Here is a 23,663-nt window from a genome sequence, read left to right as displayed (position 1 = left end):
AGGTCCTAGTACTGTATGCAACAACAACCGCAAGTAAAAACACTCGGCATTGTTCGGATGAACCATATATACACGTCCAATGACATGTTCCTTAAAAATGCCGGGCTCCCCATCTACAGATCTGCCCCGTTTCCTGCGGTTAAAAACACCTCTGTGCTTATCATACGTGTAATAAGAGGGAACCTCCTCATACATTAATGTCCTCGCAAACCTGTCTCTTTCGCAAAGCCGAAAGTATGCCAGTAAAGTGGTTTGCCTCGGCTGTTGTACTCGATCTGTCACGTTTTCGCATTGAAGTATATCCTTTGCCCTCCTTCTAGATGAACCTTCAAATGCACTACAGGGGGATATCGCTCATGAATGGGAAAGCTTAATATTCTCCAAACGGCCTCTGAAGAGCTTATATAACGGCCTGATTGAAATCTAGTTATTTCGTCATTCTTATTCCTTAACGCAAACGTTGCCTGGTCACTGCCCTTATTTATATACTTGCATATATATTTAATGGATGATACACTACTGCACACTTCCACGTTGATGTGGGCCTGAAACGTTTTGGAGGGTACAGGTGAATATGGTACGACCCATCTATTGTCCAAAATTATATCTTCACCACGTAATCTTAAAGTGGCAGTAAACCCACCTTTTTCTGGGGACCGTCGCCGATAAGAGGGATATCCATCCTCTCCCGTTATGGTGTGTTCTATAAGTGCCCGTGGATAATCTTTCGAGCATCGGCCGTCCTGCATGCATGGAGAGTTGCTATTTAATATCCCGCAAGGACCATGGACCATGTGTGTTCTTACTATGCCAAATAGTGTGGCATCTGTGTTGATGTCTGGAAATTCGGCACTTATCACATTATCAATATCGTTAGGGCGTATTTTGTCTTCCAACCAGAGAAGTACATGTGCATGTTGTAGACCTCGTTTTTGCCACTCAGCGCTGTACATAAAGCACAAAGCTGACCCAAACAGATTCTCCTTTGTAATTAGGCGTATTAGAGCTTTAAGTTTTAAGTGGAACACTGTAGCTATTATGTCGTGCCGATCGTATGCATTTTGACCAGGCAAAAGTTGCTGTGTAATTTCAGCCCACTTCGGATTTGTTGTCATCGTTATAAAGAGATCAGGCTTTCCATATTTTCTAACGTAGCAAAAAGCATCCTGTGTACGTTCGTGCATGTATCGTGGACCTCCCGTAAAACTGGACGGAAGTATTACTAATCTGCCCAAATTTTCTGTACCTCCATCTTGTTGCATAGCATCACGTAAGTGCACATACTCCTCAGCACGCAACCGTCTTTGATTAGTCCGTATGTAAACCAAACGCTCGGTTTCAATTTTAGCATACATATTGTAACGAAATTGCTGCAAATCCTCTTATTTGCAACCCTCTGCTAAGTTCGTATCGCTAAACTGTTGAATAAATAACTCCAATATGTAATAATGGAAAATGACGTTTATTCAAGTACTTCACAATAACACTTCTACTTTGAAACGAATAGCTTACTTGATAACCAAACTGATTGACAGCTCAAATGAAACTCTACTATTCAAAATAATATAGCTCGCTAGATAGCGCTTAATCCAAATCTCAAATCAAACTGAATTACTTCTTACTCGCCTGCCCCGCTTTTATAGTTTAAGCTGGAGACATTGGTGCTTTATCGGTAACCGTATCGGTAACCTTTTAACAGCTGATTCGACCAACCTTATGAGAATCAATGCAATCGATTATTGGTGCCGCTAAGGTCGTAACCGTATCGTAGCCAACCAACTGGGTTTTGGTTTACCGTCGTAACGATAAACAGCTGATTACGTTAGGGATACGGATACAGCGATACGACATACGGCACCAATGACTCCGGCTTTACGCTGCATACTTCTATGCTCTTCGATTTCCAGAAGTTACTAGTTAATTCGGCTACAAAATCGCCAGCCACAACTACGTGCACAAATTATTGCTCTCTCTTGTGACAACTCAAATAAGATATATGCATGTGTTTGTGCATTGCCGCTCCGCTGCTCGTATACGTACATATGTGTAGACGCAATTATTTATTCGTTTATGTAGATACATAATGATTGAATTATTGATGTGCATTCACGTTACTGGTTAGCATCGGCTTAGAGACGATAGCATCGCTCAGTGCTGCTAACATTCGTTACAATATCAAAGATCAACTGACTAAATAGTCCGCGAAATCTTTGTAAGTATACAAAACTGTTTGCTCTTATCTGTAGCATGTATCGCATAAAATTGTTGTGATGACAACTTTTCATGTGGGTTTGGCAATCTATTATTAGGGTTAATTTGATGTAATTCAAAAATATATCCATCTTCCCCGTGACAAAAAATTAATGGGTATTGAAGCGCATCGTATGATCGATGTGTCTCGTATATACGATGAAGACGATCGTCATGAGTGCGCAAAACAATATCGCGCCTTTCACACTCTTGGTCATCTAAAACAACTGCAACTTCATTTGTAGTAGGAGGAGTGTACCTTCTTGGATGTTCTGTTGCGGGCCTTTTATCAGCACATATTACAAATTTATAATTATTATTTTGCTCTTCGGGAACGAACTCAAGGGAATTTTTAAAATCGCGAACGTATGTAGCATATTTTGCAGAATAGATATCAGACTACGATTAAGTTGTGGAAAGTTTTCGTTTCTAATAGCCGCCTGATCTTCATAATTCGCTACGAAATATATTTGCAGGAACTTTAGCTCATTCTCGGGTAACAATGAACCAATAAGGTGATAAACCTGCCCTTGGACTTTGAAGGTAGGCCTAAAAGGTCCTTCCGTCACTTGTTTTGCTCCAAAAGATGTCATTTAAAATGCACTGTTATACGCACGAATGTTTTCTAAAAAGTGCTTTGACTGCGACTGATCACCGTTGAGCAGAGCTTTCAAAACTTCAGGCGGATTTAGGAAAATTTCGTAACTGACCTTTCTATTGGAACAACACATTCCAAACGTTTCTTTAAGGACTTCACAAAATCTGCATTTCAAATTAACTTCGCCAATTAATGAGCATTTAGCATAATCTACTAAAGGGTTATATGCAAAAGCACTTTCTGTTTTAGTAATCCAGGAGAGTAAGCCGCTACCTACATCAATATTTGGGGAAGCTCTTCAGAGTCATTTTGTTCCCTATTTAGCGTATGTCGCACGCGGTCAACATGCAGGCGAACTTGGCGATTTTCCTCTGCCTCCAACTGCCATATTCCGCGTATTCTTACCCTCTCATTGGCCCTGTATGTTTCTTGATCTTCACGTAGGCGTTCGTAATTTTCTGCAGTCATAGATATACTGCTGCGTTGTTGGTTGCTACTTTCCAGCATTCTAGTAATGTTATGGCGATGTCGATCATTTATCAAACGTTCCTCACGATGCGAAAACGTTTCGGATGTCCTATGCTCACAATCGCCGTTCAACATATCGACCCTTTCATTACTTGTTTGGCATAACCTTGGACATGCTGAGCGGATGCGCTGCTCACTTAACCGGGACTCCCTTTCGACAACAGGGTCAGAACCTCGAGACAATATGTGGCGCTCTCGGTTATTGCTGAGTCGTATAAGTTGTTTTTCTTCATTTTCAAAGAAGCGATTTAAATTTGTCCAAACTTGCTGCGGACTTAAACGAATTTCTCTCTCAGGGGAGGTTTCTAATTCGCGAGACAGCGCGTGACTTTTACGATCAGCCATCTGCCTATTGTCCCTTTGGTCACTTGTTTCCTATGACCTTAAGTTTGCTGAGCGGATGCGTTGATCATTTAAACGGCATTCTCTTTCGACAACAGGTTCAGAACCTCGAGACAATATGTGGCGCTCTCGGTCATTGCTGAGTCGTATAAGTTGTTTTTCTTCATTTTCAAAGAAGCGATTTAAATTTGTCCTAAATTGCTGCGTACCTAAACGAATTTCTCTCTCAGGGGAGGTTTCTAATTCGCGAGATAGGGCGTGACTTTCACGATCAGCCATCTGCCTACTGGCCCTTTGGTCACTTGTTTCCTGTGACCTTAAGTTTGCTGAGCGGATACGTTGATTATTTAAACGGCAGCCTCTCTCGATAACAGGTTCAGAACCTCGAGACAATATGTGGCGCTCTCGGTCATTGCTTAGTCGTATAAGTTGTTTTTCTTCATTTTCAAAGAAGCGATTTAAATTTGTCCTAAATTGCTGCGTACTTAAAAGAATTTCTCTCTCAGGGGAGATTTCTAATTCGCGAGACAGCGCGTGGCTTTCACGATCAGCCATCTGCCTATTGGCCCTTTGGTCACTTGTTTCCTGTGACCTTAAAGTTGCTGAGCGGATGCGTTGATCATTTAAACGGCATTCTCTTTCGGCAACAGGTTCAGAACCTCAAGACAATATGTGGCACTCTCGGTCATTGCTGAGTCGTATAAGTTGGTCTTTTTCATTTTCAAAGAAGCGATTTAAATTTGTTCTAACTTGCTGCGTACTTAAACGAATTTCTCTCTCAGGCGAGGTTTCTAATTCGCGAGACAGCGCGTGACTTTCACGATCAGCTATCTGCCTATTGTCCCTTTGGTCACTTGTTTCCTATGACCTTAAGTTTGCGGACCGGATACGCTGATCATTTAGCCGGGACTCTCTCTCGACACAGGTTCACACTTCGAGACAATACATGGTGCTCTCGGTCAGTGCTGAGTCGTGTATGTCGACCTCCACTGCTTTCAAAAAATCGATTTAAATTAGTCCTAACTTGCTGCAAACTAAGACGAATTTCTCTTTCGTGCGGTGCTTCCAATTCGCGCGACAAAATATGGCGCTCCCTATTAATATTTCGGCGCGCATCACTTTCGGAAGGAGTTTCCATAGACCTGATAAATGCTATACGTTCTCTATTTGCCGAAAGCCTCGTTTCATAATTTTCACTCGATTCTTGTGATCGCATTAGTCTTTACCCTTTCAGCAGCTTTAGTGCGTTTAGATAAATTTGAACGCTTTTTGGGCATAGTGTTTCTAAAAATAACGCAATGAAAATTAAATGGGCACAAATAACCTTTCCGACATTTGGCATTACAGCATTTACGAAAATTTTATTTAGTGTATGTGTACGACACCCAATCGCACACCTACCAAAGCATCGCAGTACACACGAAAACTTTGCGCCACCTGTCAGCGAATAGATAAATCGAATTGCACCAAAAGGTAATTGCTTGGTTGTTTTGTTTAAAAGATATAAGCAAAATACAGGGTGCAATTTTTTGCTAACAGATGTTCACACATCAAACCTCATGAGTACTTGCTACTCACGTCTGTTTTTTAAGTTTGTTGAGCTCTCACTAAAACAAAGTAAAAAAAAAAAATAACTGGCAAAACCTAAAAGAAAATTTGGGCAATTTTTTACGACAGAACGTAACTGGAAATACCCGTTCAGATATATCGGGAGATTTATCAAAAGACGCGCTTAGACCTCGGTATCAGATCTTAAAAAAGCAAGCGAATTTATCTATCGCTACATTAATTCACAAAGGCCCTATCTGCAATGCAATTCCTATGTAGAGAGGGCCTTGTGAATTAAGTTTCTCTTTAGTAAACACTCAAATTTAATTTTATGAAAAACAATTTTTCGATTTTACTGTAATGCTGTTATGTCGGAAAGCATTGGCAAACTCGCCCGAACACCAGCTGGTAATGTCAATACCTTAGAGCTCAATTACATACAACTTTGGAAACTTTGACAGAAGTTGCGCTCCCATTGCTATCATACGGTCCTGTCAACAAAAGTTTGTGGAACGTAAGGTTGAGAAAAATTTTGAGCCATGAGCAAAAAACGAAGCGCTCATCTGTCAAAGTTGCACAAAGTTGTATGTATTTCGGCCATAACACGTAAAACTTCGAAGGATCCATTTTCATACAAAGTTGCTTTACGTTCCACGAACTTTGTATGGAAATGACAACTCCAAAGTTTTATGTAATACTGTCACGGATATTAGCATCACTAAGATATACCCTCACTAAGGCGATGCTAAGGCCATGCCAAGCAGTATTTACGTCAATAATCAAATCATGTATACACATATATAAGGCAGCCGAAAGAGATGTCACACACAGATGCATTTACTTATACGCCTATGTATGCGCGAGAGACTGTAAACTACAAACATTCACATCAATAATTCAATCATTATGTATCTACATAAACGAATAAATAATTGCGTCTACACGTATGTACGTATACGAGCAGCGGAGCGGCAATGCACAAACACATGCATATATCTTATCTGAGTTGTCACAAGAGAGAGCAATAATTTGTGCAAGTAGTTGTGGCTGGCGATTTTGTAGCCGAAAATAACTAGTAAGTTCTGGAAATCGAAGAGCCTAGAAGTATGCAGCGTAAACTATAAAAGCGGGGCAGGCGAGTAAGAAGTAATTCAGTTTGAGTTGAGCAATCAATCAGTTATTGATTAAGCACGCGATCTGGCGGCCAATAGTAGAGTTCAATTTGAGATATCAATCAGTTTGGTTATTAAGCCAGCGAGTAGCAAAGTATAAGTGTCATTGTGAAGTACTTTAATAAAGGCCATTTTTCCATTATTCAATATTGGAGTTATTTATTCAACAGTTTAGCGATACGAACCTAGCAAAAGGGCAAATAAGAGGATTTGCAAGCAAATTCGTTACAATACGTTTCTTCAGATGAGGCTACCAAAATTGAACTACATCATCCGAATGCACCTCCCAAATAGCAATAGGTTGAGTTTACCAATATGTAATTAAAAATATTCAGGGTATTCGTTTAAAGTCGTATATGCCTCGAAAAGCTCGTATAATAGTGTAAACCTCGCATTTATTTCTGTGGCAACAAATCATAACAACTTAAGTCGAGTTAAGAAATTATACCAGTTGAAATTTCCTCCAGCGATTTTTTAAAAGAAAACTGCTTCATAACTTAGCCAAACGTATTAGATTTAATGGTCTTGAAACCAAATAATATAAAACCGATAAAAGTTCTACAAAACTAAGCTTTTTTGTCACTAAAAACCGGCAGAAGAAATTCTGATTGGTCTAATTTCTTAACTCGACTTAAGTTGTTATGATTTGTTGCCACAGATTTATTTACTTAAACGAATACATTAATTGATTAACAATAAAAATTAAAGGAAAAACAATTTGTACTCACCAGTTTAAAATTCACTTACAACAATACAACTGCACAACACAAAATACAACTGCACAACTGAAGTTCTTCAAAGAACTAAAATTTATGTCCAGCTAAAATTTATAAAACCTCAAAAAATCAAAGAAGAAAATCACAGCTACTTTGATGAAATTTTTTTCATGAAAACTGGTAATAACGCTTGTCAACAGAACTATGCGATTACATATATAAATAAATTAGCGGTACCCGACAGATGATGTTCTGGTCGATATCTCGAAAAGGCCTTCACATATACAACTAAAGGCCACTCCCTTTAAAAACCGGCATAAGTATGCAGCGTATTTAATTTGATACCCATATCGTACAAACACATTCTTGAGTCACCCCTGGTCCACCTTTATGGCGATATCTCTAAAAAGCGTCCACCTATAGAACTAAGGCCCACTCCCTTTTAAAACACTCTGTAATACCTTTCGTTTGATACCCATGTCATACAAGCACATTCCAGGGTTACCCTAGGTTCATTTTCCTACATGGTGTTTTTCCCTTATTTTGTCTCCAAAGCTCTCAGCTGAGTACGTAATGTTCGGTTACACTCGAACTTAGCCTTTTTTACTTGTTATTTTTAGAAACTTCCATTACTGATACCCACGATTTGCGGAGAACGAGGTCGTCCACCCCAGGCAGAGATCCGCTATACCTGGGGTAAGGCCAAGATTACAGCTGGGTGTGGCCTGGTTCCCAGAGGGCTCCGTTAGCGACTGGGCTATGTGAGGGGGCCCCAGCCAGGCCGACCATAGACTTGAGACCACATTCAAGAGCCACTTCCATATGCCAGAGCTATTAAGGAGCTAAGGCACTAATGGAACTGGTTCCTGAACTTAGGTAGCACTCTCCTAGCGGGGTTTCTGTAGTGACTATTACCAGCCGGCACCCTCTAGGAGGGTTCAGCCAAAGGATTTTCGACAGCCAATTGATAAGGTTATGATCTTGGAGTTTGTCCCCATTCCAGGTGCTGGACTTGAATTAATCCACGGATTAGTAAATTTATCTAGTTAATTAACAACGCAGTACAAATAAACATTATGGGGTTTCAGCATACTTTAGGGCACTTATATCGTCTTAAATTCATTATCACCTCCAACATGAATATACCTCGATACTCATACCTCTACTATTTACACATGTATCATCCTTCTAAATTACCCACATAATATGATATAACGATAACGATAACGATATAGAGGACGAATTAGTAAACTCAGTGCAACGCTCCGATGCCGAATCAAACAGTCATAAACAAAATGAAAATATTGTGTGTAATGAAAAACCTATTAGAAATCTTGTCGTGCACTTGCAACGTTTACATGACTCCCACCAAATATAATGGTGCTTAAAGCTACCGAAGGTATTATATTTATCCAATACCAGTTCTAATGCTCTACGTAAGCTAAATATGTGTTTTTGTTTCTTGCTGCATTTTAAGCCCGCGTTAATGTTGACATAGTCATAACGCCATAGTCGTAACCATATTTTTACTTATCCATATCAAATTGGCATCAGTTATTGGTGTCTTAACCTTAAAATCGTGAAAACTTCATAAAAATGAAGAAAAGGCAAACAAAAAATTTACAAACATATACCACAAAAAAATAAGTCTCTTAGTGAAAACGTATCCAAAACAATTAATAAAATCTACAAAAAGTTAATAAATTCTACAACTAAAATATTTTTAGGTTATGGATATGACGAAAAAACCAAGAACCAATTGATTGGCTATGCTATGGTTATGGCTTTTGCATTATGGTATGGCACCATTAATCGATTACATTGATTTCCATAAGGTTGGTTCGATCAGCTCTTTTATCCGGTTAGGGTTAAGTCACCAATAACTGGCCCTTTAAACAGATACAGTCGTACCACATGACTTAGATAACTTAGCTGATATTCTATATTTAATTTTTATTTCAATAGCTTGTTCGGATGATTCAAGACAACGCCCGTCACGCAGGTGTGCACCTAACAATTTAACGGAACCTAAGTTAAATACAAAGCTACGTAACAATCATAGTGTCAGAACACCATACGAAAAAAATAAAAAAATAAAAAAAAAAATAACCAACCGGTGAGTCATTAAAATTGGTTTATCTATATGTGGTTAAAAAACTGTAAGATATTTTTATACTTAGCTGAGCAGAGCTCACAGAGTATATTAATTTTGTTCGCATAACGGTACCCTGTAAAGGCATAAACTAATCGAGGTATAGACTTCCATATATCAAAATGATCTGGGCGAAAAAAGAAATTCATTTAGCCATGTCCGTCCGTCCGTCCGTAAACACGATAACTTGAGTAAATTTAGTATCTTGATGAAATTTGGTATGTACCTTCCTGGGCACTCACCTCAGATCGCTATTTAAAATGAACGAAATCGGACTATAACCACGCCCATATCGATAATTTCGAAAAAGCGAAAAACTGCGATAATTCATTACCAAGGACGAATAAAGTGATGAAACTTGGTAGGTTCAACCCACCTTATGACGCAGAATAGAAAATTAGTATAATTTTGGACCACGGGCGTGGCACCGCCCACTTTTAAAAGAAGGTAATTTAAAAGTTTTGCAAGCTGTAATTTGGTCGTTGAAGATATCACGATGAAATTTGGCAGAAACGTTACTCCTATTACTATATGTGTCCTAAAAAAATTAGCAAAATTGGATGACAGACACGCCTAGCTTAAAAAAAAAAAAGAAATTTTAAGTCAAATTTTAACAAAAAATTTAATATTTTTACAGTATATAAGTAAATTATGTCAACATTCAACTCTAGTAATGATATGGTTCAACAAAATACAAATATAAAAGAAAATTCCAAAATGGGCTTGGCTTCGCCCTTTTTCATTTAATCTTTCTAGAACACTTTTGGTGCCATAAGTCGAACAAAAATTTACAAATCCTTGTGAAATTTGGTAAGGGCATAGCTTCTGTGACGGTAACAGTTTTCTGTGAAAATGGGCGAAATCGGTTTGAAGCCACGGCCAGTTTTTATACACAGTCGACCTTCTGCCCTTCCGCTGGGCCGTTAACACAATAACTTGAGCAAAAACCAATATATCTTTACTAAACTTAGTTCACGTACTTATATGAACTCAATTTATCTTGGTATTGAAAATGGGCGAAATCCGACTACTACCACGCCACTTTTTCTATATCGAAGTTTTCGAAAAATTTTAAAAATGCCATAACTCTATACCAAATACGAAAAACGGGATGAAACATGGTGATTGGATTGGTTTTTTGATTCAAAATATAACTTTAGAAAAAACTTTGTAAAATGGGTGTGACATCTACCATATTAAGTAGGAGAAAATGAAAAAGTTCTGCAGGGCGAAATCAAAAGCCTTGGAATCGTGGTAGGAACACTGTTCGTGTTATTACATATATAAATAAATTAGCGGTACCCGACAGATGATGTTCTGGTCGATATCTCGAAAACGCCTTCACATATACAACTAATGGTCACTCCCTTTTAAAATCCTCATTTATACCTTTCATTTGATACTCATATCGTGCAAACAAATTCTAGTCACCCCTGTTCCACCTTTATGGCGATATCTCGAAAAAGCGTCCACCTATAGAACTAAGGCCCACTCCCTTTTAAAATACTCATTAATACCTTTCATTTGATACCCATATCGTACAAACGCATTCTAGAGTCACCTCTGGTCCACTTTTATGGCGATATCCCGAAATGGCGTCCACCTATAGAACTAAGGCCCACTCCCTTTTAAAACACTCTTTAATACCTTTCAATTGATACCCTTGTCATACAAACACATTCCAGCGTTACCCTAGGTTCATTTTCCTACAGGGTGATTTTCCCTTATTTTGTCTCCACAGCTCTCAGCTGAGTATGTAATGTTCCGTTACACCCGAACTTGTTGATTTTGAGGTTAGTACCGAACGATCATTGGACCACATCTGATGGCGGATTCAGGTTTCGCGCATCAAAATATATTGGAATAAATGTGTCGCAGTACCAAATCCGTTGGCTTTTTTGTGGCGGTGTAATTAATCGTTATTAATTTATTCGAAGATCTGCCTCATAAAACTTGTAAAGGGATTAAAATGCATACAGTAAGAAAATAAGATACATTACTCGCTTCCCAAGGCAGTCGGTTCCATGTACCGGAGCGCTACAACAACAACAATATACATCACTACCACTTTTAACATTTTTAGTTTGTTAATTATATTAATAAAAAATAAACTACGAAACGTCCATTTTCCAACTTTGAAGGCCCATGTATTTTTTGGGGAGTCTACTTAAAATAAAATAATAAAAAAAAAATGTTTAAGTTAAACGGTTTTATTGAAAACTTACATGATGTAATAATAATACTAAAAGCTAGAAAATAATTAGGTAGGCCCTAAGTACTAGTCATCACACTCCTCATCAATCTAGGGCGTTGATCCGACAATTAAATAAAAGCGTTGGGCGCGTGAAATTTCTAAAAATGTGGGCGTAGCATAACCTTATTAAGGTTCAGTTGGTCTTATATATGACTATAAATCATGGGCGCCGGCAGCACGGTGCAAGGGGGTGCATATGCACCCCCTGCTATGAAAGAAAATACCAGAAAATTATATTTTTTTATTTTTTTTGTTAAATTAGTGTTTGAATAAAAACTGAAGGCGTCGAGGTTGCTGTCCAAATGTATTTATCACTTACTCAATAAATTCAGTGTCTTCTTCTACTCTTTTCCTGTGAACACTGAGCATGCACAAGCTACTTAGACTCGCGTCTCCCATCGTTGAGCGATTCCTCGTCTTGACACGTCGTATCGTGCTAAATGTACGTTCAATGCTACATGTTGTTGATGGAATAGTTAAACTAATTTTGATTGCCTCACGTACTGCTCGGTAAAACGGAGTGGCTTGAGCAATTACATCTGCGTATTCAACAACAGATTCATTTAAGCTCGCATCATTAATCCTTATCATCTCGTACCATGTGGTAGCTTCAGCAACAAAATTATGTAAAAAACCTCCATAAAAATTCTGAATATCTTCTACTATTGCTGAAAATTCTGATTTATTTAACTTTTTCATATTTTCTGGGTGAAGCTGCATAAGCGAAAATGCTTGCTTGTGGGTTGAAGAAAATCGATCCTTTAGTGAAGAAATAATAGAATCTAAGTATGGGATGAATATAGATACTCTGAAAAATTCTTCCACATTTTCAGATGGTTGATTTGATCTGTAAGTTTGTTTTGCCACTGATCGAGGGCGCTTGAATTCAACATCCAATTTTTCACAAATCTTTTGAGCTCGGTCGAAAATCACCGCAAACTCTGTAGAGGCATTATCGCGGTGAGATTGAAGCACATCAATTAATTTATTTACTTACTTACTTACTTAATTGGCGCTTAACCGTCTAAATTTATTTACGTGATCGTAAACTGCCTTTATATTCATATGTACTTCTTGTAATTGATTGCACAGTGGTTCAAGTTTGGCAGAATAGTCAGCAATTACTAAAAATGTCATAATGTATGTTGGAGCAGTTGCAGTTGTGTAGAGCTGGTACGATTTGGTTTTTGTCTTACGAGTTGGGTGCATCCAGCGAAAGTTCTTTTAAGACTTGTACAATGGTCAGAAAGTTTTCAGAAAATATTCTGATACTTCTGTATTTTGCTGTCCAACGCGTTCACAAAATAGAGGTATATTTGGAATTTTCCTTCGCCGCAACGTACTCTCTCTAAAAAAATTTATAATCTCTTTTGTAGTCCCAGCAGTATTTTTCACTTCATTGACAGTATTCTGATCATTAATGACAAGATTTAGTACATGGCTTGCACAGTGGAAAAATAGAGCTGAAGGATATTTATCATTAATAATTTTCTGAACACCACCTATGTGACCAGCCATTGCAGCACACCCGTCGTATCCCTGGCCAACAAGTTTATTTAAATCAAAATTGCAATCTTGCAGAAAGTGAGTAATAGTTTCCGAAATTGCCTTTGCAGTCAGTTCTTGTAGTGGTACATATCCGAGAAATTTTTCACAAATTATTGGTTTTTTATCATCTTTATCATAACGTAGATAACGAACACCAATAGATAATTGCTCGGTGCCACTAATATCAGCAGTCTCATCAGCCAAACCCGAAAAAGCCGAAGCTTGTTTTACCTTCTCTATTATTTTGCTTTTTAAAATGTCGGAACAAATTTCAATTAATTTGAATTTGATGCGATATGTATAAGGAATTTTTCGCTCCTGATTCTAAGTGATTCTTCAGAATCTCGTCTCCCGAGTCAACTCGAAAATGTAGCAGATCTGTAAAAACAGAACCCTTGTCAACTTATCCACGAAGTGGAATGTCATGCTGCCCGCAAAATAAAATTGTCGATACAATAGATCGAAGTTTTAAACGATTTGCTTCAATTTCATTGTGATATGTCGTATTTAAAGATTCATGAACGCTTAATTCTTTTCTATCCATGATTTTTTCAAATTTATTTGCTGATGCCAGTGCATCACAATGCCACTTACTTGCCGCATGAGACTGTGCAGCTTCATGAAACTTTTGGTATTTAAGACAAGGAGAAACTATAAACTGTCCTTGTAGACCACGCTGCACTGGAGGTCGAAATAATACACATATTCTACACAGAGGCCCCTTTTCTATAGCTGAATAGGCTAACAACGGATATGTTATAAACCATTCATGTCGAAAAGCTCGCTTAGCATCAAGTTTAACATCATTTTTAAAGTTGTAAGTTTTACTAGGATTCCAAGGATATCTTAGTAATTTAAACGTAGATCTTAATTGACTTGATAACCAGAATCCAAACACAAGCCAATATCCACTGATGTGAATTACTTGTGCTTCTGCTAGATATATTGAATGATGCATCTGCTCGAAAATCTGTATGCACGGAGGTAGTACCTTTAAGCAAAAATAATTATTTTGAATAAACTAAAGTAAATGCCGAACTGAACACTCAAGAAGTTTTTTTTACTTTTAATTATTATTAATGAACTAATAATTATAAATAAATTTTTTTATTTTGTTAAAAAATATTTTTAGATTCTTTAAATGTACTATAAATTTTACTATAATTACTTAGTTGATTACGATTAAATTTTTTATAAAAGTTATAAAAGTTAAAAAATGCGTAAATTACCAATAACTGAACAGCTGTCTCTGATTATTGAACATCAAAGTCACCAATTACTGTACTCTTACAATGAATATAATTATAATTAGTTAGTTATAATTATCGTAGTTGTTAAAATAATAAAAAATATTTTTATATAGTGTTAAAACAGTTATAGTGTGTGATATTAAACAATTTTAAACAATTGTACAAAACAATATTAAAAAATATATAATAAACATATTTCTACTGAGTTCTACATCTATTCGTTTTCCACCTGGTCCTTCCAACGGAGTGGAGGCCGCCCTCTACCTCTGCTTCCATAGGCGGGTTCCGATAGAAACACTTTCTTGGCCGGAGCATCATCTTTCATTCGCATAACATGGCCAAGCCAGCGCAGCCGCTGCGTTTTAATTCGCTGGACTATGTTGATGTCTGCGTATAGCTCGTACAGCTCATCATTAAATCTTCTTCGGTACTCGCCATCGCCAACGCGTAGAGGTCCATAAATCTTTCGAAGAACTTTTCTCTCGAACACTCCCAAAGCCGCTTCATCTGCTGTTGTCATGGTCCATGCTTCTGCCCCATATAGCAGGACGGGTACGATAAGTGACTTGTAGAGTATGATTTTCGTTCGCCGAGAGAGGACTTTACTTTTCAATTGCCTACCTAGTCCAAAGTAGCATTTATTGGCAAGATTGATTCTTCGCTGGATTTCAGTGCTGATGTTGTTGATAGTGTTGATGCTGGTTCCCAAATAAACGAAGTCTTTTACTATTTCGAAATTAAGGCTGCCAACAGTAGCGTGGTTGCCAAGGCGCGTATGCGCTGACCCTTTGTTCGATGACAGCAGGTACTTCGTTTTGTCCTCATTCACCACCAAACCCATCTTTACCGCTTCTTTTTCCAGTTTGGAGTAAGCAGAACTAACAGCGCGGGTGTTTAGGCCGATGATATCAATGTCATCAGCATATGCCAGTAATTGCACGCTTTTATAGTATATTGTTCCAGTGCGGTTAAGTTCTGCAGCTAGTATAATTTTCTCCAGCATCAAATTAAAGAAATCGCACGATAGGGGGTCACCCTGTCTGAAACCTCGTCTAGTTTCGAACGGCTCGGAGAGGTCCTTCCCAATTCTGACTGAGCTGATGGTGTTGCTCAACGTCATTTTGCACAGCCGTATAAGTTTTGCGGGGAAACCAAATTCAGACATAGCGGCACATAGGCAGCTCCTTTTCGTGCTGTCGAAGGCGGCTTTAAAGTTGACGAAGAGGTGATGTGTGTCGATTCTCTTTTCACGGGTTTTTTTCCAAGATTTGGCGCATTGTGAAAATCTGGTCGATGGTAGATTTACCAGGTCGGAAGCCGCCATTAACACATTCAGAAAAAAAATTTAAAAATATTTCATGACGTAATTATAATGTATCTATACTTCAACCAATTTTTGTAGTAACAAATCAATTAAACTGCAAGTAGCGAGTCTTAGAGTTTTTATCAATTAACACAACTTAATATTTTTATATCTTTTATGCATAATCGATCTAGAGAAATTAATATACGAGTTTAATTAGTGAAAGAATTTAATTAATGAATGATGAATTGTAAATTCAGTGTAGATTTTTTTTTTACTGTATTTTAAGGGTACTGGTATACTATTTTGTTTCAGTTCAGTACCTGGGCTGTCTGGTCTGTCTGTATTCAATTTGGACGTCTTAATATGAAATAAATTATCTTCAACGGAATGATGATTACGTTTTTTACACAAAAAACGTCTTATGTCACTCATAACTTGAATAAAAAGTAATAAGTTAACCAATAAATTGCCTAAAAACGAAGATGAGTCACTGTTTATATAGATTTATTACAATCAATTGATTTGCCCCTTATCGACAAAGAACTGCAATTATTAATAGATACAACTAAAATATCATGAAACATGAACTGACGCAATCGCAAGTAGGGAAACCCTCACCATTGTGTGGCAGCGGGGATTCCCCGAGTAATAATGCCAACCATAATAACAGCAACAAATGTACATAGCAGGAATTTATGTAAATAACCATATCAGTAAACATAAGATTATTTGCGAAATCTCTAGACTCTAGGAGAAATGATGTACGGCAAAAGCCGAGAGTTTATAAGAAGTAGAGATTTAGCAATAAGTGTTCAGTTTGTGATTAGAGCTTGACTAAAGCAGTGCGCGGGCAATTTAATTGTGTGAATAATTTTAAGTGTATAGAGTGGTTAATAATAGCATCTTGACAAACTCAACATTTGTGGATTATTATTCAAAGTCTAGTGATACGAACCGACTGAAAATAGGAGATTAAAAATATTCCAAACGGAAAATCGTCACAATATATTAGATCATAATAGTGTATAGATGCAGATGCACCTCCCTGAAAATAATCCTGGCGGCGCCCATGCTATCAATAGAAATTTGACGCGTCCAACGCTTTTATTTAATTGTCTGATCAACACCCTAGATTGATGAGGAGTGTGATGACTAGTACCTAGGACCTACCTAATTATTTTCTAGCTTTTAGTATTATTATTACTTCATGTAGGTTAGGTTAGGTTAGAGTGGCTGTCTCCGCTGTCCGAGCGAAGACTCACGTAGGCCGTTGTGGCCCGTTGTGCTACCACGCGGGGGCCCCTATTTCCTATTACCCTACTTTCGAAAAAGAGGAGAGTTTAGACCCCAGTGAGGCTAAACCAGCGCGTTTGCCTAATGAAACGCAAGATATCGTTTGGGTTTATAGATTCAAGCTCCGCAAGACACCCAAAAGAGTGTCTGTGGAGGCATTGGTACCTGGTTTTTGACAGTGCGGGACAGTGGCACAGATAGTGCTCAACGCTTTCTATCTCCTCCTCGTCGCTACAGCTGCGGCAGAAGTCATTTGTCTGCAGTGCCATATAGGCACCGTGAGTGCCCATGAGACAGTGACCTGTAAGAAGGCTTATAGAGATACGGTTTAACAATATCACCGATCGCGATCTCTTTTCATCCAGCTTAGGCCAGATTTGCTTGGATATACTACATGTAGGTTCCCTGGCGTTTGCCTGATCCGTGAAAAGAGATCGCAGGTGGTATTTGCAAGTGTTTAGAGGAGGGCTGGCCCAACCAGCGGAGGTTGTTGCTTGCAAGTTAGTGCCTTCCCTAGCTAGCTCATCCGCGGCGCAGTTTCCTGAGATGTCACAGTGGCCAGGAACCCATATTATGCTTAGGTTGCAATTTTCAGCTAGTTTGTTGAGGGTTTCTCTGCACTTCAACGCCACTAGTGACGAGGTGTTACTGCATTGCAGGGATTTTATGGCAGCTTGGCTGTCAGAGAAAATTGGAATAGAATTGGTTACCTGCAGGCAGGTTAGCAAGATAGCGGGCTGCTTCCCAGATAGCTGTGAGTTCAGCCTGAAAAACACTGCAGTGATCAGGTAGGCGAAAGCTCTCGCTTAGATTGAGCTTCTCCGAAAATATCCCGCTGCCGACTCTGTTGTTTAGTTTAGAGCCATCTGTAAAAACGGAGATTTCGTGTGATCCCGGCTCCACGCCGTTTGCCCACTCGTTCCTCTCTGGGATTCTTGTGGAAAATTTTTTGTCCCAGCAAGGGGGCGATGTTGTATGGTCCAATTTCAAGAAGGTTTCGGGGACTTGCTTCAGGATCCGGGTGTGACCAAACATGCAATCGCTCCATGGTTCGATAGCGTTGAGCCTCGCCGCGTTGCAGGAGGCACAGTATCTACCATATAGATCAGTTGGGAGAAGGAATAATATGGTTTCAAGAGCTTTGGTGGGAGTGGAGGGAAGGGCACCGCAGGTGCATTACCGCCATCCTCTGCACTCTCGTTACTTTACTCTTGTTAGATTCGATATCGAGTGCTTTCCACCATACGGCGACGGCGTAGAAGAGTATGGGTCTCACCACTGCCGTATAGATCCAATGGACTATGCGTGCTGGAGACCCCACCTTTTTCCGATTGCCGACTTACAAGCGTAGAGAGCCATTGTGGCTTTCCTGGATCGTTCTCCACATTTCGCTTCCAGTCTAGAATAACTCCGAGCTATTTAACCTCGGTAGAGAGTTTGATTTCCTTCCCGTTTAGGGACGGGAGGGTAAATTCCGGTATACTGCGTTTGCGGGTAAAAAGCACCATCTCAGTTTTTTCACTGCTGATGCTGAGTTCGCATTCCATAGACCATGTGTTTGTTAGATTAAGAGCATTTTGCAAGAGTTCGCCAAGCACCGGAAGGTATTTGCCGGTAACTGTCAAGGCTATGTCGTCGGCATATCCATACTTCATGTAAGTATTGTTTTCAATAAAACCGTTTAACTTAATTTTTTTTTTTAAATATTTTATTTTCAAGTTTTTAGTCTTTTATTTAATTGCCTATTATTTCACATTCTATTTAGTTCATTTAGTGACTCATTATTAAAAGGACTCTTTCCTGACAATTTGTTACAATCTAAGCCCTCAATACATAATAATTCCAAAGACTTTACTCGACTCTGCGCCACGTATGCTTGTCGCTCCTCGAACCACAAAATATTTTAATGTCACTTCTACCGGACTGTATGTAATATTTGTTCCAAATATGAGCTAAATCGGACCAAAATTACGATTTTTGTGAATATCTCGATCCTTGCGCCACCTAGCGGCGATTTTTGTCTTATTATTGCATTGTCATCGGGTTCTGAACTATATTCCAAGTTTCAAACTTGTAGCTTATCTGGAAGTTACTTAAATTTCAATTACAAAATTCGTTCCAGCCAGCCAACAAGCCAACCAACCTGTCAAGCTAAATAAAACCGTTTAAAAACAAGAAAATTCATTGATTGGTCCAATACCCAACCGAGTGCAATTGCTACAATCGTTAACGTGGTATGATTATTTTGATTACTTCAATGTTCATTTACTAGACAGTTAATCGTTAACGTCTATTTGATTTCGATTGTCTTACATTTTCTTGGCGAGGTAGTTCACATTTTAAGAATAAGCATTTTGAATTATTGAGGGTGTGAGGTCGACAAATTTAGTGCACTGCCCCAAAACTGCATAATAGCACACAAAATAACTAATCTAGCTTCTTGTTATACATTCATACCTACATTATAATTTATGTTTATCAATAAACAGTATTACGCTTGCTCAATTGAAATAAAAAAAACTAGCGAGATTAGGATAGGATAGGTTAGGTGGTAGCTGCCCTGATAAGGATAGCTCACTTGGACAACACGAAGGTCCGTTGTGATACCACATACACCAAAAATAACGGTGACCTAGATCCAGCTACTTAGAGAATCGTTGGGTAGCAACGATAAAGCTCCGAATGATACCGATCTCAACTTTGGATATATCCTCGGGAGATCCAAGTGAGTCGCGACCGAAGTACTTTCGCCTAATTCTGGCAAAAGCTGGACAATCAAGCATAAAGTGATTTGGTGATTCCACCTCATCATCCTCCATACAGCTGCAGCAGGATGGAGTTTCCAGTATATTGAGACGTACCGCATGGATACCCATGGGACAGTGCCCTGTCAAAACCCCAATGACCATTGATAGGTGAGCCTTAGTGAACCCAATTATTTCAGCAGACCTCCTGCCATCCACTTTCGGCCAGAAAGATCTTGCTACCCTGCAAGACGTGGTATCCGCCCAACGTTTGCTGAGCTGATTCGAGGCCCAGCTATGGAGGAGCAATCCACAGGTGGCCAGCGGGATCCCGAAGTCCCTACAGCCATCTTCATCCGGTTCAGTTGTACCGATGCGGGCTAAGAGATCCGCTTGACAGTTACCCGGGATATCACTATGGCCCGGGACCCAGATAATCTTAATTGTAAAATAATTCGATGCAATCGCAAGCGAGGTCAGGCACTCCCAGACCACCCTCGATCGCACTGTAGTTGAGCTCAAGGCCTTGATAGCCGATTGGCTATCAGAGTAGATGTTAAATTCCCTAACCGTGGTAGCACTGGATAGCATTCCATCCACCGCATCCTTAATCGCAGCAATTTCCGCTTGGAATACACTGCAGTGATCAGCCAACTTAAACTTGCGGCTTAAATTTAGCTCTTGACAAAAGACCCCCCCACCAACCTTTCCATCCAGCTTTGACCCATCCGTGAACAAGTTAACCGGTCCCATGCCCCAGATAATTCCTCTTCCCCAATCCTCTTTCTCTGGAATAACTGGGGTGAAGGTTGTATAGGGAGCTGTTATCGGCATACAGTAGTCCGTTCTGTCCGGGATGAAGTCGAAACTGGTAAGAAGGCTAGAGTGTCCGCGGTCAGAAAGTCTATATCCCATATCGCGAAGCCTGAACAACGACCTTGCCGCGGCCGCCTTTCCCGCAATATCTACTGGGTATATGTTCAGCATGACGTTCAGTGCCAAGGTAGGCGTTGTTCTGAGAGCGCCACTGATACCGATCAGCGCCGTCCGTTGCACTGACACTAACATTTTGGAGGTGCTCGCCGTGTCCAGTGCCTTCCACCAGACCAGCACCCCATATAGCAGAATCGGTTTGACCACCATCTCATAAAGCCAGTGTACTATTCTTGGCGAGAGTCCCCATCTCTTTCCGATAGCTCCTCTGCAGCAGTACAAGGCAATGGCGGCCTTCCTGGCCCGATCTTCCACATTGGGTCTCCAGGACAGTTTCTTGTCCAAAACAATCCCCAAATATTTAACCCTATCAGAAAGTACCAACGGTATCCCTCCAATCGAGGGAGTTCTGAAATCGGGCACCTTATATCTTCTTGTGAAAAGGACCAATTCCGTTTTTCCCGGGTTGACCGCCAATCCACATGAATCAGCCCACCTAGCCACAGTATCCAGGTAGCCCTGAAGAACATCGCGCAGGGCGCCCAGAAATTTGCCTCTGACTAGGATAGCGAGGTCATCTGCATAGGCAACCACCCGACAACCATTGGCTTCCAGCTCCACAAGAAGCTCGTTGACTACCACAACCCAGAGGAGAGGAGATAGGACACCCCCCTGTGGCGTGCCCCTGCACACCTTCCTCTTAATTATGGCCCCTCCCCACTCCGCTGCGACAATTCTGCCGCATAGAAGTTTGCTAATAAATTCAACCAGAGCCGCCTCGACTCCTAAACCCACCAGAGCTCTTTCGATTGACCCCGGTAAGACATTGTTAAAAGCTCCCTCGATGTCTAGAAAGGCACCCAGAGCATACTCTTTGTGTTCTAGGGACCCCTCTATTTGCTTTACAATCGAATGGAGAGCCGTTTCCGTCGATCTGCCCTTGCAGTACGCATGTTGTGAAGCCGACAGTAACCCCCGAGGTATCCTTTCCCGTAGGTACAGGTCAATCAACCGCTCAAACGTCTTAAGAAGAAACGACGAGAGACTGATTGGCCTGAAATCCTTAGGTGATACATGAGAGCTTCTGCCGGCCTTCGGAATGAAAATAACCCTAACCGTGTGCCAAGACTTCGGGATATAGTTAAGCCTGAGGCAGTTAGTATATATGATGGCCAACCAGCGGCAGGAAATCCCCAAAGACCTCTGAAGCTGCGCAGGAATGATTCCATCCGGGCCCGGAGACTTATAGGGCTTGAACGACCCTATAGCCCAGGTTATCTGACTTTCCCGTATTGGAATGGCAGGCACTTCTGCATGGCCAACGACCGCCGACCATGCAGGCGAAGATCCCTGCGCAACTGGGACATCGGGAAAATGATTGTCCAGTAAAAGCCTTAGGGACTCCTCGCTACTCATCGACCAGTCCCCACCATCATCTCTCAGATACCCCAGAGGAGCGGGGTTCCTAGAGAGTATTTTTCTAAATCTCGCGGATTCATTGCAGCCTTCTACGTTTTCGCAGAAGCTTCGCCATGCATCTCGCTTGGCTATCCTTATTTCATATTTATAAATCCCCAGACTCACCTTATAGAGCTCCCAGTCCGAGGGTAATTTACTCCTCCTGGCTCTGTTGAAGAGCCGCCGACTGGACGCTCTTAGGTCGTCAAGAGAATCCGACCACCAGGGCGGCTTGCCCTTCCCCCTGTAAGTTTTCAATGGGCAGGACAGCTGAAAGGCGCTATTGCTTGCCGAGGTGAAGTTTTCCACCAGAACATCTATCTCAGATTCGGACAGGCCCGAACTAATGATAGGCACCGCAGGCAGTAGCTCTCCCAGCTTCCTACAATACAAGTCCCAGTTAGTACTTTTAGGGTTCCTAAAAGATATTTTACCGGGACGTTCTTCGTTCACTGAGAACTGAATATATCGGTGATCAGAGAAGGAGTGCTCGTTGAGAACCCTCCATCCAGATATCCGACCTTCCAGTTCTCTACTAACCAGGGTGAGGTCCAGGACCTCCTCCCTTAACGCAGTAATAAAAGTCGGGTCATTCCCCCTATTACATATACAAAGTCCCTCATCTACAATAAAAGTAAATAAAGACTCACCTCTAGTGTTGGTATCCGAGCTTCCCCAAATGCTATGATGGGCATTTGCATCGGCACCGATGATCACGCCAACACCTCTCCGCCTTGCTTCAGCGGTGATTTCACCCAGTATCGCAGGTGGTGGTCCCACTACGTCCCCGTGGGGCATGTACGCTGAGACCACCCACATTACATTACTTCCTCGCTCGAGGCAGACCGTGGTTACGTCAGCATTGCTGAAATTAGAGAGAATAAAAGCTTTAATCTCTTTTTTAACAAGCACACAGGATCTAGGCCTACTTGCCTCCCCATGCACCAAGGTGTTGAATTTTCCAGTCCTTAATCCAGAAATCTTACTGCCGTTACTACTCAGCCACGGCTCCTGGACAAGGACTATATCCACTCCGCCTTTTTCAAGGCAGAGCAACAAATTTGCGGAAGCCGCCTTAGAGTGCTGAAGATTGATTTGACGGATTTCCATCAAAAGCGCTCTTCTTCCGCACCCCATCCTTGGCGGATTCGTATTAGTATTGTCCATTCTAAAAAAGTCCCCCCTCAAGGCCGCTATCCGGAGCCGATTGTGTAGTCGCCCTTTAACGATCTCGTGGTTATCTATGCTACGCAGGGAGGCCACGCGAGGGTTGACGCATTACCTTATGAGTAATGCGTTCAGAGCCAGACCGGACGCGAAGCGGGAAAATCTTCAACCGCACCTACACCACCAACTTAACGGCGACGGAGCCGGAACGTACCTTGAGGCCCGCCACGGTTTTAACGGGACGTGGGCAGGTGCAGCATTAGCCTACCAGCCATTTTGGTAGGGTTTCACCCCGACCTACTAAAGTGGTAGAATACCGCACCTACCAGCCCAATGTCATCAAGTCAAAATGTACTGTGAAATCAAAGTCCTAAAACAGTCCAGTTCGTCACCGTTGTGTACCG

The 23,663-nt window shown here is 40.6% G+C and overlaps 1 protein-coding gene across 9 annotated transcripts in view; it reads left to right on the top strand.

The window, feature by feature from the left end:
• The window catches only part of alph (alphabet), a 192,311-nt gene that overhangs the window by 132,522 nt on the left and 36,126 nt on the right, over nt 1-23,663 (top strand). For 8 of the 9 annotated variants that reach the window (XM_067761679.1, XM_067761672.1, XM_067761671.1 and 5 more), the window contains one exon: nt 9,120-9,270. The exons of the other annotated variant lie outside the window; for it this stretch is intronic. In XM_067761679.1, the coding sequence (XP_067617780.1) occupies nt 9,120-9,270 (151 nt within the window). The remainder of the gene's footprint in view (nt 1-9,119; nt 9,271-23,663) is intronic. 9 annotated transcript variants of the gene reach the window in all.

The sequence above is a fragment of the Eurosta solidaginis genome, chromosome 1 (genome assembly GCF_040869045.1).
Source record: "Eurosta solidaginis isolate ZX-2024a chromosome 1, ASM4086904v1, whole genome shotgun sequence".
In the NCBI taxonomy this organism is placed as follows: Eukaryota; Metazoa; Arthropoda; class Insecta; order Diptera; family Tephritidae; genus Eurosta; species Eurosta solidaginis.
This window is presented reverse-complemented; position numbering and strand designations above follow the sequence as displayed.